Source organism: Eucyclogobius newberryi, unplaced genomic scaffold, assembly GCF_026437365.1.
Source record: "Eucyclogobius newberryi isolate DKJ021-1_F unplaced genomic scaffold, fEucNew1.0.hap1 SCAF_11, whole genome shotgun sequence".
In the NCBI taxonomy this organism is placed as follows: Eukaryota; Metazoa; Chordata; class Actinopteri; order Gobiiformes; family Gobiidae; genus Eucyclogobius; species Eucyclogobius newberryi.
In genome coordinates, this window is record NW_027315735.1 from 32,189,709 (window position 1) to 32,207,270 (window position 17,562).

The following is a 17,562-nucleotide window of genomic DNA, read 5'->3' on the forward strand; positions in this document are numbered from 1 at the left end:
CTTACGATTGGGTTACAGTATTGACAAAAATAGTAATAATTGAGTAAAATACTTACTCGCTTGTTTTAAAATATAGTTTGAGTGCGTTTATATATTTATTTTACATTTCTAAAAGTTAATTTTGTATTTCTGACATCGACTTTTTGTTTGTCCAAGTGGGCTTGCCGTATGACAACCAGTTCACGCATGCGCAACACAGTCTTAACTCCACAACAGAAACATCCATTGAAAACATCTGACGGACTTTCTACCAAAACAATGAAATAATCCGGGTAAATACTGCACTTTTCCCCGGCGTAAAGCCCCAGTCACGCTTCACACCGCCGGGGCTTGATGTTCTGTCGCTTCGCCGCTGCCGTCTGCCGCTCTCATCGCCGCCGGTTCCTCGTCTCTGCCGCGGGGACACGGAGCTCAGCGTGGCCGCAGCGGGGCGCCATGCAGACGGCCGTGGTGCGGTGCGTGCCCGGGGAGCCCAAACTCACCATCTCCTTCTGCCTGGACGGGAGCCACAAACACATGCTCCGCGACCAGGACGAGCCCGTGGGCAAGGCCCTGACGCGGATCGGGCACAATCTCGCGAAGAACCAGGGTAAGAAGAAAAAGAAGCAGCGGGGAGAGGACGCCGCCACCGCCGCCGCTCAGCCCGCCGCCGCCGAGGTGACGCTGCTCGTGGGGGAGGACGCCGTGGAGGAGTCGGTGTTGAACGCGGAGGCCTGGAGGGACGGCGCGGTGCTGTGCGTGGGGGGAGCCCGGTACGCGGTGCTGAGGAACGCGCCCACCTTCACCACCGCGGAGCTGCCCCGGTCCATGATGGCAGGTTTCCCCGTGTGCCCCAAGCTGCAGCTGGAGTTTGGGAACATGGAAGACTGCGAGTTCACGTGGTTCAAGGGAGCATGGTAAAGCACTTTTTTCAGCACTTAGTAGTGGACGATAATATTGTAACTCAATTATAATTTTACGTTTTCTTCGTAAATTGCAATGTCGGGTCCACTGACTTCCGGTTCAAAACTGATAAGCCCCGCCTATTCATGGCAAGAAGAAATTAAAATGATAATGTGTCACTCTTGAGATAAGTACAGGGATGTGGGCGGGGATAAGGGGTAGGTGACAACAGACATATTCTGAATACTCAAGCCTCAGCTGCAGGACAATTCAGGCTCTAATGTTGAAGAAAAAATATTACAATAAACGACACAAGAACTGTAAAGCAGGGAAAAAACATGAAACAATTAAGTAGCAGAATGAAAAACTACTTTAGTGAGATTATAATGAGACTTGTACGTTCAGTATCTTTCCTCTTAAGCGCACGCTCTTATCATTGTACAAAAAATGAATAAAAAATCCCCCCTAGTGCTACGAAAATGTATCCATGATAAATATTGAGCTCCGTGAAATGCACCAGCTTCCATTTATTGAATAACCCTAACCCAAAAAATGTCAAAAGCTCGAAATACCAATTCTAATGTAAACTTTATTCTCATAACCGTATTATTCTTTTTCCAGCGCAGGGGAAGGTGAGGATTGGGTTGAAGCCGGCTCCGGTCGAGTTTTTGTCCCGTCAAACGAAGACATCGGGAGCAAACTCAGACTCCGCTGTTTGCCCAAGGACGAGATGAGGAGCGGTTTGGTCAAAGAGCTGCAGTCGGAGGGCGCTATCGAGGCCGGGCCGGGGACATGCACGTTCGACACTCGGTATGTGCTCTGAATACAACAGATAACATCGCATGTACTTTGAGTTTGGGGGGGGGGAAGCTGGAACACGTTTATTGAACAAAGTCAGATGGTTATTATTTTGACATATTACTAGAAATGTCAAGATGTTTTGATAAGTGTGATTATTCAGATCAAACTGTAATTGTAAGCAGTAACATTTTCATTTCAATTCAATCAATACTAAATACTCAATAAAAAATGCAAAGTGCTTTTATATCTTGCTGTTTATGTCACCTTAACATTACTACTTTATCATCCAAACAGTTTAATTTCATAAAGCTGCTCTCAAACACAGTGAAAATGAACCAGAATGGCGAATGTCATGGTTTCTTTTCATAATAATTGCACAATGTCATAAAATGTAGTTGCCCCGTGAGCGAAACTTAGAGTCAGTGAAACATTTGCCACGTAACAATAAGAACAAGAACAAACATTCAATAATAGCAAGAATCTAGTTCTAAAAGAAATATATAATGACAACAAGATAGAAACTCTGTAACTTTACCATTTTATACTGCGATATAGTAGGACTGCTTCTTATTTAGTTCTTCTTTCATACAAGCCTAGAATTTAGGAATTAAAAGGCATAGTTGGTACAGAACAAACGTTCACTGTCTCAATTTAAATATCCAGCAGGGGGCGCACTTGTAGAGGAAACATTAACTTCTATATTTCCTTTTGCAGGCACCTGTTTACTCGGCAGCAGACGCAGTGGCCGGAGCTCAGAGTTGTGTCTTATAACATCTTGGCGGATGTTTACGCTCAAACGGAGCTGTCTAAAACGGTCCTGTATCCCTACTGCGCCCCCTACGCCCTGGAGCTGGACTACAGGATCAACCTCGTCAGGAAGGAGCTGTCCGGCTACAACGCTGACCTCATCTGCCTCCAGGAAGTCGACAAAGGTGAGGATTCAAATTGCAAAGGTCAAATCCACATAGCGAGTTGTTTGACGCAAATAAATGTCTTTCATAGTGTTCAAGGCTGTCGTTTCACACATGATTTCGTGCTGGTGGATTAGCCTTGGCTTAAATCTGTGCTACATTGTGATTTTACGGGTATTTCCCCGGTAAATGAAGTTTCTCGAGTACAACAAGGCATTTTGTGTGCTTTTTCTCAGGAGTCTTTGATGAATGTCTGACCCCTGCGATGGACGCCTTCGGTTTCGATGGCGTTTTCAGAATAAAAGAGAAACAGCACGAAGGACTGGCCACTTTCTACCGCAGGTCTGATCCAATTTCAGACATTTAAAGTCAAGTGGTCGCTAGATGGAGGACGGTCATTCCATTTAGTAGATGAACTGACTTTATTTTTACAGAGCTCCGTCGTCAAAGTTCCGGACTAAACCAGATAACGGGATAAAATGAGATCAGATCAGACTGTAGAGAAGTTCAGTCATGGCCATTCTTCAAATATATTTAAAAACTAAATATGTATGAATTATGTTCAGAGCGTTATAAATATAGAATCCTAAACACAAAGAACTTGCTTCGGCGTTAAGGTGCAACATGAACAATCATCGCAAAATGTCATGGGAAAAACGACTCGATAACAATCATTTTCTCAATAGTAACGTATGAATATCATGTGTACTTTGTATTATTAAACGAAAAGACGACCGTTTTCCTGGCGCAGGCTACAACACAGCCGCGTGGTCATGACCTCGACCCTTCTGTCTCTGCGCAGGTCTCGTTTCCGCCTGCTCAGTTCCCACGACCTGGTTTTGAGCGAGGCCCTGGGCTCCGACCCGCTTTACGCAGACTTACTCCAGAACCTGAGCTCCAAGCCGGACCTGATGGAGAAGATCCTTCAGAGGTCCACGTCTCTGCAGGTCTCCGTCCTCCAGGACCTGCTCCAGCCCGACCGCGCCCTCTGCGTGGCCAACACTCACCTGTACTGGCACCCGACAGGTAACGCTCCTCCACCGGCTACCAGGGGCTCGAGCCTGGTTCAAGCTCTGGAAACGGATCCTCAGCAATAAATATGTGTGTATTTTGCTGGTGGTGCCCTTTCCCAAATGTCCTCGAACCTTAAACTGATCAGGGGGCATTGCTAACATTACTAGTTTACAATTTTTCATCAGTGTTTAGCCATTCAGACACTCGTGAGAGGCGTTTTGACTCTTGTATTCATATGTTTCGAGGCGGTTCCCAAAGTGATTAAAAAGTTATGACACTGTATTTCCAATGTCAGTGGCCACTTTATTTCTATAGAACAACACCAGCTTGAGTACGAATATAATTACAAACACAACGGATCAAATATAGCCACAGCAAAAGCTCCTTCTCCTTGAGTTCTTAATCAGGACCTGGGCACAACTGTTTTTCTGACTTCCCTGGGATATTAAAGCTTAGTGAGGTATTCAGGGGCCATGTAGACATTTCAAAACAAAAAGATTTTTAAATTGAGTCCAACAACACAATCCAAGCTAATCCAATAAACAATAGGAAAGCTGATTTGGCACGTTTTTCCGGTTGAAATTTGTTACCAGCAACAATTTTATTTAGCTGTGGGTCGGTTGCATAGTTGGTTTGGTGATCCTCAAAACTCCTCAAAACTCCTCAAAGCTCAAAAGTTAGTGAACCCATGCTATAATTTATGCCAAAATCCGCAGAACCGGGCAAAATATGCTCCAAATGGCCCTCGGCTCAGGTACTTTGAGAGTTTACAATAACCTCTGGGCAAATGTAGAAAAAGCTTCAGTTGTAGTCATCTGGACTCAGTTAGAACATTTTTCTAACTGAGTCCAGATGACTACAACTGAAGCTTTTTCCACAATGGAACACGCCTGGACGAATGAGGGATTACACCGACATACTCTGGACAAATGTTAAAGGTCATAAATGATGTGGCTCTTTTACACAATTCTCTCACTGGTGTAAATTAGTCCACAATGTCCTGGTGCTGAAAACTCACTATTCTTTAAAGTGCACACATGGGATCATACTGGACACAAAATAATTGTGATTAACAATAATGTCAATCAGTTTAAAATAATATGATTTTTTAACTATGAATAGACTACATCTTTTAAATAACTCTTGTAGAATTGCGCTTTGTCATAATTGAAAACGACAACAATCCAGAAGAACAACACGGTTAAGGAGCTTTTTTTCCTGCAGAAACTTCACGCTTCACGATGATACAAAATGTGTCACCAACATTTGTTGCAATAAACGATATGACCGTTAACGAACTATTCAATCACTAAGTTGATGTGTGGCTGAAGTGTCACTGGGGCTTGATTCTGTCGCTTGCCGTTTGCAGGTGGGAACGTGCGTCTGGTGCAGATGGGCGTGGCTCTCACTCACCTGGGTCATGTGATCAGCACGGCCTCACCCGGAGCCGCCCTGGTCTTCTGCGGAGACTTCAACTCCACTCCGGGCTCTGGTAACGCCGCCGCCGCCGTGCTTTGTGTTTCCACGTCCGGTCTTTGTTTTTATTCATCCGCCTCTTCGTCGGTTAAGCTCTCCTTTAATCTGATTTTCATTTCAATCGACCGTTCTTGTTTCCCACTCCCTCAGGCGTGTGCGAGCTCTTGACGCACTCGTCCGTCCCGCGGTCCCACTCGGACTGGCTCAGTTCCGGTCCGGACCACCACTGCCCCATGGACCTGGCCTCTCCGTTCCCTTCGCTGCTCAGCGCCTGCGGGACGCCGCCGTACACAAACTACGTGGGGGGATTCCAAGGCTGCCTGGACTACGTCTACATCCAGCCGGACCACATGGAGGTCAAAACACTCCCACACAACGATTTATATTCAACTTCGATGAGTACCAAACGTCGGAAAAGGTTCCCGTGGTTTAGAAATCAAAACTAGGATAAGACCACTGCATAATATTGAAGAATCTCGCTTTTTTTCTGTGTTTTAAAATTAAATATTGTGGTATTCTGTTTTTTTGTAATCGTAGTGGTATTTGTAGTGCAAGGGCCAGATTTTCCCGTCGATTACACAGCTTTTTCATGAGGAATATCTTGAGCGTTATTTTTGTTTTAGTGACGAGACCCTAGAACTCAACAATATTAACAGTAGCTGCGCCCGATCTGCGTTGAATATTATTGGCGTGTAAAATGCAGCAACGTCATGAGCGATCGAAAACGGCATCGAGCCTTTTCCCCAGTATAGAAATGATGTTTGAAATTTTAGTAGCGTGGGCTTTTGTTTGTCAGTTGTTTCTTTTTTGCAGCTTCCCGTTTTATGCGACATTTATTTTGAGGTCTTTTTTACCCCCATTTATAAGATCTAATGTTTGGTTTTAAATTGTTAACCGCTGCTCATTTCTCATCCTTCTGAAACCCACGGACTACTTAAAAAAAAAAAAACGTATTATCTTGCTATAAAAGCAGCTGCACTGATAAAAAATAACTGAAACAAAATTAAACAAAAGCAAAAGTGAGATTTATATCCCACAAATTGAATGGCATAAAATGATTAAAATAAGACATAGCTGTGTCACCATTCCAAACGCTTTTATCATTCTCCATATGGTATTGGGAGTTACTATATTAATTTGTGACTGTGATACATTAAATTATCATGATTAAACCAACTGTATAGAAAAAAATAAAATCCAAGTATAGCCATATTTTGCAAACACGGAACAAAACTCAAGCTAAAAGATGTAAATTTAAAACACAAATAATAATTTAATTGGAACTATGAGGACGTAAAAAAACAAAATGATTCATCAGAATGTATAGAATTTTAACTTTACAAATAAATGTTAAGTATAAAAAGAGTAAAACCCGTTCTTCTCCATCTAATGCCAAATAAACTTTTCACTTGACTGTACAAAGCAATATAATTCTAACTTCTTTTCTTGGGAAGCTAATACTGTTGTTTGCCTGTAGGTGGCGCAGGTGATCCCGCTGCCGTCTCATGAGGAGGTGACCACATATGGGGCTCTGCCCAGTGTCTCTCACCCGTCGGACCACATCTCTTTAGTCTGTGACCTGCTCTGGAGCCCCCAAAGCAAACAATGACACCGCTCAATAAACCATCCAGACTCCTCTAATATCTTTCACCAGTTTTTGACCCGCTTTGCCTTTTAATTGAAACGAATTATGGAGGATGTTTTGGCGCCAAATCTTGAGTCTCATTTCCTCGTTGCGTGGACAGCCGAGTAGTTCATTCACATGTCAATCATATCATATGATGCACCTACTGCACACCTGCATTCTTGATATGCCGGTGTGTGTGTCTAAGCGCATGGATCTATTATAATATAGTTCGGTCAGTGTACAGGACAAAATTAAGACACAGAAAGACAGTTCAAGCTAGAAGAGATGGAAATCTACGGAGACGAGAGATGCGATGCGATCCGTTGCGCTAATAAACAAAGAGGCTGTTGCGTGCTTCCGCACGGGGGGAGTGCGCATGCACACTTCTGCTTGAGTTCTCAAATCGGCAAAAAATCCTCCATTATTCCTTTAAATGGTCTGTCAACTTAAAGGTTACTCTTATTTATTGAATCTACTTCACTTTCCAAAAAACGATTGTGTATGCATCTTCAAGGGCGATATGGGAATCTTTTATTACCATTTTATTCATAATTTTATGAAAGTTTTCCATATGGTTCACATTCTTTGACTGCTCACCTGCCATAGTGTGCTCCTTTTTGAGGAGAAGCGATGCACTGGAGTATTTACTCTTTTTGTTTTGGTCATTTTTACTTGAAGGTCCTAAAATGAGCAACATAATGTTAGTTTTGCTCTTTCACAGTGTTTGCCCACAATAAACCCTTAACACACCTTTGGATGGTTTTGTACACATTTTATTATGTATTTCTCATTAAAATGTGAGATTTATTTCCTGTGTATCTTGAATCAAAGTAAACTTTACATTCATTGACATTCAACTTTATATTGTAAAGCCTTCACTACATAATGAGTTGTAAAGATTTGGGTTTTAAAAATATAATATAATATTTTTATTTAATTTTACCTTCATTCATTCAGAAATTCTGTCCAATGACTGGAGCCACGCTGTTGAGCTATGATTGGTCAGAACTGCGGAACTCGGCGCGACTGTAGAACGCTTGGTAGCAACGGTCGCTAAGGGGAACAGCCGAACGTGGATGAATTCTGTCACGAAATGTCTATAACGTTCTTATTATTTTTCCTTAGCTGAGTCTTAAGCTTTTACTTGTGAAACTGGGGTGTATCGGGTTAATTTGCCACGTTAATTATCATTTGTATTATTTATTGTTTTGAGTTTACCGGATGTGATACGTCATTAAGCCGCAGCTGACCCGGAAGCCAAACAACAGAGAATCCGGATTTGAACGCTCCGACGTGTCATTCAGTGATTCACAAATTTACCACAGCCTTTTAAGACGCGTTGGAAGGTTTTTTCTACGATAAGGTTTGTTTTTATAAACTTGTATTTAGTGTTAAGTAGTTGCTCTTTGCATATAAATCGGAAATTAGATCAAAACAAACGTAGCACACTGTAAAACGCCTAAATAAGATGCTCGTTCAAAGCTAATTTTGGACTAGAAGCTGTGATTTCCATTGTACATTCTACTTCCACTGTAATATTCACGTCACAAAGTGGGAGCCAGTGCTTTTGTGTTGAAACGTAATGATGGCTTCACTGTATTGTATTTCTGCTGGGGAATCTGCACCTGTTCTAAACACAGTCTGTAACAAACACGAAGGAGAAATCCGTTCATAATCATAACTGAAATAACAATGCTGCTCGAACTGAGACAGTAGAATATGTGTTATTTCTCATGTTTATCTGTTTAAATACCGGGAAACCCACGAGCAGCTTTACCCGTGATAAAACTGAATCGCTCCCTTTTCGATTACCACGTGACTTTAAATCAGCTGATTGAAATCATGGAAGAAAGTTTAGACGATTAATATACTGTGAATTCAGTGTTTAGTTTAGTTTTTTTGGTTTGGCTTGGCTTGTTCTTGTACATTTTCTTGTACCGTTACTTATATTTGTTTACATCACTCCAAATGTAACAATATAATCAAATTAACATGTGATTTTGTGGCTTTTCTAGCTCAATGCAACATCTTTTCTTTTCAGCGTTTGGGTGGGGGGGAAATCTGAGGACGTGACGCACTGTAGCCGATGGAAACGGGTTCCTCTGGTTTAAAAAAGAGACCAGACGAGAAACAAGATAAGACTGTCCTCTGAAACATGTTACCAAAGACCAATGTCTTTCGTAACGTGTTTCAGCGTGTTTAAAATCAGCCATCACAAGTGACATTTGCAGTTTAATTTAAATATTCAAGCTAGAACGTCACATAAAACACAATTGTGATTAAATGTGTACTGGAAAAGCAACGAGTTGGGGAACAACAGCCCTGGGGCCAAAATACAGCAATGTGGCAACCCAAGATGTGTCTTCTGTATTTCCACTACATCTACCACTACAATTCTACTTCCACTGCCACATCCAGGAGCAACACTAGGAGGTGGTTTTACCGCGGGGCTGCCAGGTTAACGCGATCAAATTGAAATTTGAGCAATTTGAGCCGACGCAATGAGCTGCAATTTTTGAAGTGCCGTCATTTACTGAACAAAGAACAAAATATCCAGTGGAATTCTGCATTAAAAAAAACGCTAACTACATTTTAAATCCGTACAAATGTGCTCTGAAATACATGCGAGTTTGTCAGTCATTATTTACTGCTACTGCTACTGTTACTGCTACTGCTACTGCTACTGCTACTACTACTACTACTACTACTACAGTAATGACTATCGACTTGTGCCATAGATCATGACTGGAACTATGTTTTTGGAGCGCAGTATTTACCTTGTGTACTTGTTCTTCACACTGGTGGAAGTTCTCTTCTCACTTTTATGCAGTACAGTGGGATTTTTGCTGCAGAGGGTCTCGTCTTTACAGTAAATGAGTTTAATTCGCTTTTGCGCCGGTTGCAGCTCATGCCAAACCCCGTCTTTGTATGTGAATCTGTATTAACTGTGCGCATTGTTGTTGTTGTGGTTGTTGTTGTGATGCAGGTCAAAGATGAAGGCTCTGATCCTGGTGGGCGGGTACGGCACCCGGTTGCGGCCCCTCACGCTGAGCTTCCCTAAACCTCTGGTGGAGTTCTGTAACAAACCCATCCTCCTGCACCAAGTCGAGGCCCTGGTCAAGGTCAGAACCCGGGGAAATGACACCAAAACGCGCTTATTTAGAGCCAAGACACAAATAAGTCGAAGTTGTACTTATGGCGATATTGACAAATGACAATAAATAACCACAGCTGAATATGTTTCCTCACAGTTAAACATAAAAGTGCTTAAAGTGCCGTGATCAGTTCTAATCAGACCTCTATATATACGGTAATAGTTTTATTTTAGACGACGATGCTCAATATTTCATAACATTTGTGTTTTAATATGACTTCGATATCAATATATTATTAACATGGTAAGATGCGTGTTTATTTGTCACGCCGTCCAAGAGAAATGTATGGCAAAAACTGAGCAACTCAAAATACATAAAGGGAAAAATAAACGGACACGATGCAATAATTTCACACGCGCTTGCAGAAAAGTACTGTAAACAAATTACTTTAAATGAATTCACAATAACAACACAACTGAAAAATATGTTTGTTATGCCTCAAAATACCAATGTTAATTTTTTTTAATATTATTTTGTATTTTATGTTCAGTTTAAGCCGCCCAAGATCATTTTAAGTTGGTATTATGTCTTTAAGGAAATTAATTTTCTGCTTTTACAGTTATGTTCTGTGCTTTACCGACGAGCTGATGTGAATGATTTGATATTCAGCACATTTACAGTTTGTCTCGCTGTCTGTTCAGGCCGGAGTGAACCATGTGATTCTGGCGGTGAGCTACATGTCGGAGCTGCTGGAGCGGGAAATGAGGATCCAGGAGGAGAGGGTGAGGACGACGAAGAGTTCAAATAAATGTGGTTCATCACAGCTATTTGAAGCAATATGCTGACTTTTTTTATTTATTTATTTTTCAGCTCGGAATCAAAATCTCCCTGTCTCACGAGAAGGAGCCTCTAGGAACAGGTCAGTTTTAGACCTGTTTTAGACCTGCTTTTGTCCTGATTTAGTCCTGCTTTAGACCTGCTTTAGACCTGCTTTAGACCTGCTTTAGACCTGCTTTAGACCTGCTTTAGACCAGCTTTAGACCTACTGTAGTCCTGCTTTAGTCCTGCTTTAGTCCTGCTTTAGTCCTGCTTTAGTCCTGCTTTAGATCTGCTTTAGATCTGCTTTAGACCTGCTTTAGACCTGCTTTAGACCTGCTTTAGACCTGCTTTAGACCTGCTTTGGACCTACTTTAGTTCTGCTTTAGTCCTGCTTTAGTCCTGCTTTAGTCCTGCTTTAGTCCTGCTTTAGTCCTGCTTTAGATCTGCTTTAGATCTGCTTTAGACCTGCTTTAGTCCTGCTTTGGACCTGCTTTAGTCCTGCTTTAGTCCTGCTTTAGTCCTGCTTTAGTCCTGCTTTAGATCTGCTTTAGATCTGCTTTAGTCCTGCTTTAGTCCTGCTTTAGTCCTGCTTTAGACCTGCTTTAGACCTACTGTAGTCCTGCTTTAGTCCTGCTTTAGTCCTGCTTTAGATCTGCTTTAGATCTGCTTTAGACCTGCTTTAGACCTACTGTAGTCCTGCTTTAGTCCTGCTTTGGACCTACTTTAGTTCTGCTTTAGTCCTGCTTTAGTCCTGCTTTAGTCCTGCTTTAGTCCTGCTTTAGTCCTGCTTTAGTCCTGCTTTAGTCCTGCTTTAGATCTGCTTTAGATCTGCTTTAGATCTGATTTAGTCCTGCTTTGGACCTACTTTAGTCCTGCTTTAGTCCTGCTTTAGTCCTGCTTTAGTCCTGCTTTAGATCTGCTTTAGTCCTGCTTTAGTCCTGCTTTAGTCCTGCTTTAGTCCTGCTTTAGTCCTGCTTTAGTCCTGCTTTAGACCTGCTTTAGTCCTGCTTTAGACCTGCTTTAGTCCTGCTTTAGTCCTGCTTTAGTCCTGCTTTAGTCCTCCTTTAGACCATTGAGATTTCTCTCAGTGATTGTTTGTGCGTTCTGACCGCAGCGGGTCCGTTGGCGCTGGCCCGGGACTTGCTGAACGTCGACAGCGAGCCATTTTTCGTGCTGAACTCCGACGTGATCTGCGACTTCCCCTTCGCCGATCTGCTGCAGTTTCACAAGAACCACGGGCGAGAGGGCACCATCGTGGTGAGGACGGAGAGCTGAAGAATGCACATTTTGTACAGCATTTTTTGAAAAGCTTCTATATGTACTACTACTACTACTACTACTAATACTAATACTAATAATACTACTACTAATAACTGAAAACCACCGCCAAACACTCACATTACAGTTCATATGAATTATAATAGTTTCTCGTTAAGATCAGTTTGGATATACAGTATTTTGACATATTTCATAGAAAAGAGCGTTTTCTTATTATCATTGTGTCATCGGAATCAAAATTGAGCCATTGAAATCGAGTTTGCCGTTTTGTTGTTTTAAGTCTAAACACTTGTTATCTTTGAACACATTGCACGGACACGGTTATCAAACGTTCTTTATGAGTGGCGCAGACGTGTTAAACTTCTGTCTGCTGCAGGTGACTCGTGTGGAGGAGCCGTCCAAATACGGCGTGGTGGTCTACGACGGCGACAGCGGCAGCATTCACAGATTTGTGGAGAAGCCTCAGGTCTTTGTGTCCAACAAGATCAACGCGGGAATGTACATCTTCAATCCCAGCACGCTCAGCCGCATCCAGGTCCGGAGTCCTGCTCTAGTCCTGCTCTAGTCCTGCTCTAGTCCTGCTCTAGTCCTGCTCTAGTCCTGCTCTAGTCCTGCTCTAGTCCTGCTCTAGTCCTGCTCTAGTCCTGCTCTAGTCCTGCTCTAGTCCTGCTCTAGTCCTACTCTAGTCCTACTCTAGTCCTACTCTAGTCCTGCTCTAGTCCTGCTCTAGTCCTGCTCTAGTCCTGCTCTAGTCCTGCTCTAGGCCTGCTCTAGGCCTGCTCTAGGCCTGCTCTAGGCCTGGTTTAATTTAGTTTGGACTTGGTGGAATCACTAGTCTAGTTCTAGTTTGGACCTGGTTTTAGTCTCAGTTTTGTGCAGTTTTATTCCTGATATTATGTTTTCTGTAGTTTTAGTTTTAATGCTTTAGTTCTGGCTCAGTCCTGGATTCATTTTGGTTAAGACTTGTTTAAAGATGCATGATGTAACTTTTCTGATGGAGGGTGCCACCTGCTCATCTCCATAGTAATGTTATTGCTTTGCCTGGCATTAAACTCCAAGGAGACAACACTAGGCCGTGTTACGGGTCAGCTCTGAGGAAAGGTGATGCCACTCAAGGCAAATAATGCATTTTTAGGAACAGAACATCTCCATAGACACAAGCAGGTGGCACGCCCTCCACGAAAAGTTGCACAGTGTACCTTTAAGTAACAGTTTAGTCCAGTTTTAGACTTTCTGGTTTAAGTATTTATTTATTCTTTCTGTCTAATTACTTATGGTTGGTAAATAGTGATACAAATTGACATGTGGTGTCCATAACCATTGGATACACATTTGATTAATATGATATTAAACATAAAAAATAGCAATCATTTTGTTAGTTTTTATTTGTATAAAGTGAAAGAAAGTAGCTAAAAGTAAAAGTAGTCCTGCTCTTCCTGTTTCGCACCTGGTCGATGAACTTACAGGTTTAGGTTCTAGGATTAGACTGTGTTTTCCTCCAGCTGAACTCTGGCTGCTTGTTCCCTCCGTGCAGCTCAGGCCGACTTCGATAGAGAAGGAGATTTTCCCGGTGATGGCGGAGCAAGGTCACCTGTTCGCCATGGAGCTGCAGGGTCAGTACCGCGACGGGACTAAACCAGACGGGACCGGAAAGACCGACTGAATGTGCATCTAACTGAACTAAACCAGACGGGACCAGAAAGACCGACTGAATGTGCATCTAACTGAACTAAACCAGACGGGACCAGAAAGACCGACTGAATGTGCATCTAACTGAACTAAACCAGACGGGACCAGATAAGACCGACTAAACGTGCATCTAACTGAATTAAACCAAGCGGCATAAACCTAAACTTCCATGACCATAGCAATGTGTCTGTCCCGAGTGACTTCCTCCCGCGCTGACTTTATCGCAATACCTGTAATTATGATGGAGCAGAGGTAAGAAAAAAGACGTTCTATTGATCGTGAATGGGAGATAATTCAGCGCTCATCTCACTTTAGTACCACAGGCCGTTGCTCTACTGACTACCGTATTTTACGCACTATAAGGGGAACTTAAAGGCCTTCAATTTTCCCAAAAAAATTACAGCACACCTTTATAATCCAGTAAGTCTTCTATTTGGATTCATTCTGGTTGTGCTTACTGACCTCGAAGCGATTTCGTGTGCTACACGTTTACTGCACGAAAAATGATCAAAAATAGACCATTCATTGACAGTGCGCCTTTATAGTACGGAAAATACGGTATTTGTGATAAAAGTCAAATTGTCACGATATTTGAGGGACACTTTGTTTTTTAGAATCAACACCGTGTCCAAGTGTTTTTCCGTTTAGATGTCACAGTTGAACATCCCTCATGGCTAACCCTCCAGTATTTTGTCTGTAAAAAGGTGAAAAGTGCTTTACATAGTAGAAAAAGATGCGTTCAAATCACAACAAAACAAACATAAGCGTTGTAAAATGTGCCTGTAAAAGAGAAAAGTGCAGATAAAAAAAAAACAGTTTTGAGCTTAGATTTAGAGTAGAACTTGTCTCGCATCTTCAGGAAGACTGCTCCAGATTTAATATATTTTAGATGTTTTATATATAAATATATACAGTATACACAACTGAGGCAGAGAAGATAAAGTAATGCCAAATATTGTGTTTCTCTGTGGAATGACCTGGACGTGTCTCTGGTCTCAGGGTTCTGGATGGACATCGGTCAGCCCAAAGACTTCCTGACAGGGATGTGCATGTACCTGCAGTCGCTACGGCAACACTCGCCCGAGCGCCTGCGCACGGGGCCCGGTTTCCACGGCAACGTGCTGGTGGTGAGTGACCGTCGACCTGGTTAAAACTGACCAATACGGGCTTTTTATTGATTATCAGAACGTGTGTCAACAAACCCATTAACTGTTAAGAATGTCCATAACCTGAACATATTTCTCACCCACAATGCACTCTAAAGATCATAAAATCCATAATTTCACTCAATCACATAAAAGAAGCAAAAAAAATGCACAAAAAGTCAGAAAAAAAAAAAGAGTTATATATATTTAGTATTTTTTTTTTATTTCTTTCCTCATAATCCCATTTTTAAGATTTTTTTTTTTAAATAGCTGAATAATGAAATGTTTGGTTGACTAAGACGCCATCAACCGATAAATTGACTAAACGGCCAAACGCTTACAGCCCTAAAACCCACGAGTTTAGTCCTGATTTGGTTAATGTTGACAGAAATGTAAAAACAGTAAAAGTAACAGTTCTTGTTTGTTGGTTTACGCATTATAAGTTTTATATTTCATGTGTGTAACGCTCATAATTGGATTAAAATAGAGGTCCTGGTCCTTGTCCCAGTCCTTGTCCCGGTCACTGGCTTTACCCTGGCCTCTGCGTCTGTCCCAGGACCCGTCGGCGGTGATCGGGCAGAACTGCAGCATCGGTCCAAACGTGTCCATCGGGGCGGGCGTGGTGGTGGAGGACGGCGTGCGGATCAAACGCTGCACGGTGCTGAAGGGGGCCAGAGTCCGCTCGCACTCCTGGTTAGAGAGCTGCATCGTGGGCTGGAGCTGCTCCGTCGGACAGTGGGTCAGTACTCCCGAATGGGACAGTACCTCTTACGCGGTACAGTACCTCTTCCACAGTTCCTCTTACACGGTACAGTTCCTCTTACGCGGTACAGTACCTCTTACACGGTACAGTACCTCTTCCACAGTTCCTCTTACGCGGTACAGTACCTCTTACGCGGTACAGTACCTCTTCCACAGTTCCTCTTACACGGTACAGTTCCTCTTACGCGGTACAGTACCTCTTACGCGGTACAGTACCTCTTACACGGTACAGTACCTCTTCCACAGTTCCTCTTACACGGTACAGTACCTCTTACGCGGTACAGTACCTCTTCCACAGTTCCTCTTACACGGTACAGTTCCTCTTACACGGTACAGTTCCTCTTACACGGTACAGTTCCTCTTACACGGTACAGTTCCTCTTACACGGTACAGTTCCTCTTACACGGTACAGTTCCTCTTACACGGTACAGTACCTCTTACGCGGTACAGTACCTCTTACGCGGTACAGTACCTCTTACACGGTACAGTACCTCTTCCACAGTTCCTCTTACACGGTACAGTACCTCTTACGCGGTACAGTACCTCTTACGCGGTACAGTACCTCACACAGAGTACAGTACCTCTTACACGGTACAGTACCTCTTACGCGGTACAGTACCTCTTACGCGGTACAGTACCTCTTACGCGGTACAGTACCTCTTACGCGGTACAGTACCTCTTACGCGGTACAGTACCTCACACAGAGTACAGTACCTCTCACACAGTACCTCTCACACAGTACCTCTCCTCTCACACAGTACCAGTACCTCTCCTCTCACACAGTACCAGTACCTCTCCTCTCACACAGTACCTCTCACACAGTACCTCTCCTCTCACACAGTACCTCTCACACAGTACCTCTCACACAGTACCTCTCACACAGTACCTCTCACACAGTACCTCTCACACAGTACCTCTCACACAGTACCTCTCACACAGTACCTCTCCTCTCACACAGTACCAGTACCTCTCCTCTCACACAGTACCTCTTACGCGGTACAGTACCTCACACAGAGTACAGTACCTCTCACACAGTACCTCTCACACAGTACCTCTCACACAGTACCTCTCACACAGTACCTCTCACACAGTACCTCTCCTCTCACACAGTACCAGTACCTCTCCTCTCACACAGTACCAGTACCTCTCCTCTCACACAGTACCTCTCACACAGTACCTCTCACACAGTACCTCTCACACAGTACCTCTCACACAGTACCTCTCCTCTCACACAGTACCAGTACCTCTCCTCTCACACAGTACCAGTACCTCTCCTCTCACACAGTACCTCTCACACAGTACCTCTCACACAGTACCTCTCACACAGTACCTCTCCTCTCACACAGTACCAGTACCTCTCCTCTCACACAGTACCTCTCACACAGTACCTCTCACACAGTACCTCTCACAATCCAAAAGAAACAACAAAACTGCAGCACTTTGTTCAAAAAATGGAGATTATAGTGTGCCAGGAATGTAAAAAAAGCAGACAAAATACAACTTCATTTAAACACGGCACATTTAATTAGAAACCTTCTTCAGGGCAAACTATAATCTCCAAAGAGCAGCTGACTGTTCCTGTTTTAATCCACCTTCACAACCCTGAGGCGCTCCCTAACTTTATTTATAATATTTAAAAACATTCCTGATGCGTTGCAATACAATACTTGACCATCGGCATCGTTTTGTCGTTAATATTTTCCAACCGCACCCGTCGAATAAAGTTTTTGTCTTTTATCTTTTTCCCGCACACTTTGGGTTCCGTCTCCTCGCCAGGTGCGAATGGAGAACGCCACGGTTCTGGGAGAAGACGTGATCGTGAACGACGAGCTTTATCTGAACGGCGCCAACGTCCTTCCTCACAAGTCCATCAGCGAGTCCGTGCCAGAGCCGCGCATCATCATGTAGCAATGGACCGTTTGAACTCCGGCCTGAACCGGAACACCAGAGCCACGGCAGACTGAGCGCGGAGACGCCGAGGGGAAACCGAGGGGAAACGACCTCCCTCTGCCGCCATTTTGTGTCTTATTGTCGTGGGACGGAAGGAAGTCTGGACTCTGGAC

General features: G+C 43.2%; 3 protein-coding genes across 5 annotated transcripts in view; all 3 read left to right on the forward strand.

Annotated features, from left to right (window-relative positions):
* LOC140354724 (NACHT, LRR and PYD domains-containing protein 3-like) overlaps positions 1-17,562 on the forward strand; it is a 334,575-nt gene that overhangs the window by 133,549 nt on the left and 183,464 nt on the right. The gene's annotated exons all lie outside the window — the stretch shown is intronic.
* On the forward strand, positions 205-7,461 carry pde12 (phosphodiesterase 12). Its single transcript, XM_072439970.1, has 8 exons — positions 205-896; positions 1,504-1,692; positions 2,398-2,615; positions 2,831-2,936; positions 3,397-3,620; positions 4,978-5,100; positions 5,235-5,440; positions 6,562-7,461. The coding sequence occupies exons 1-8, from the start codon at positions 334-336 to the stop codon at positions 6,691-6,693; spliced, it is 1,761 nt and encodes a 586-aa protein (XP_072296071.1). The 5' UTR covers positions 205-333; the 3' UTR covers positions 6,694-7,461.
* gmppb (GDP-mannose pyrophosphorylase B) lies at positions 8,053-17,427 on the forward strand. The gene is made up of 10 exons (XM_072439983.1): positions 8,053-8,074; positions 9,698-9,833; positions 10,508-10,588; positions 10,677-10,725; positions 11,740-11,882; positions 12,280-12,438; positions 13,438-13,516; positions 14,592-14,719; positions 15,294-15,476; positions 17,276-17,427. Exons 2-10 carry the CDS (start codon positions 9,705-9,707, stop codon positions 17,405-17,407), a joined length of 1,083 nt encoding a protein of 360 aa, XP_072296084.1. The 5' UTR covers positions 8,053-8,074; positions 9,698-9,704; the 3' UTR covers positions 17,408-17,427.

Bases quoted from the DNA above. Each gene is read 5' to 3' on its own strand.
- pde12 (XM_072439970.1), top strand. From the start codon at position 334: ATGTTCTGTCGCTTCGCCGCTGCCGTCTGCCGCTCTCATCGCCGCCGG. The intron at 2,937-3,396 runs GTCTGATCCAAT...GTCTCTGCGCAG, and splicing joins CTGGCCACTTTCTACCGCAG to GTCTCGTTTCCGCCTGCTCA. The intron at 5,101-5,234 runs GTAACGCCGCCG...CCACTCCCTCAG, and splicing joins CAACTCCACTCCGGGCTCTG to GCGTGTGCGAGCTCTTGACG.
- gmppb (XM_072439983.1), top strand. From the start codon at position 9,705: ATGAAGGCTCTGATCCTGGTGGGCGGGTACGGCACCCGGTTGCGGCCC. The intron at 9,834-10,507 runs GTCAGAACCCGG...CTGTCTGTTCAG, and splicing joins AAGTCGAGGCCCTGGTCAAG to GCCGGAGTGAACCATGTGAT. The intron at 15,477-17,275 runs GTCAGTACTCCC...TCTCCTCGCCAG, and splicing joins GCTGCTCCGTCGGACAGTGG to GTGCGAATGGAGAACGCCAC.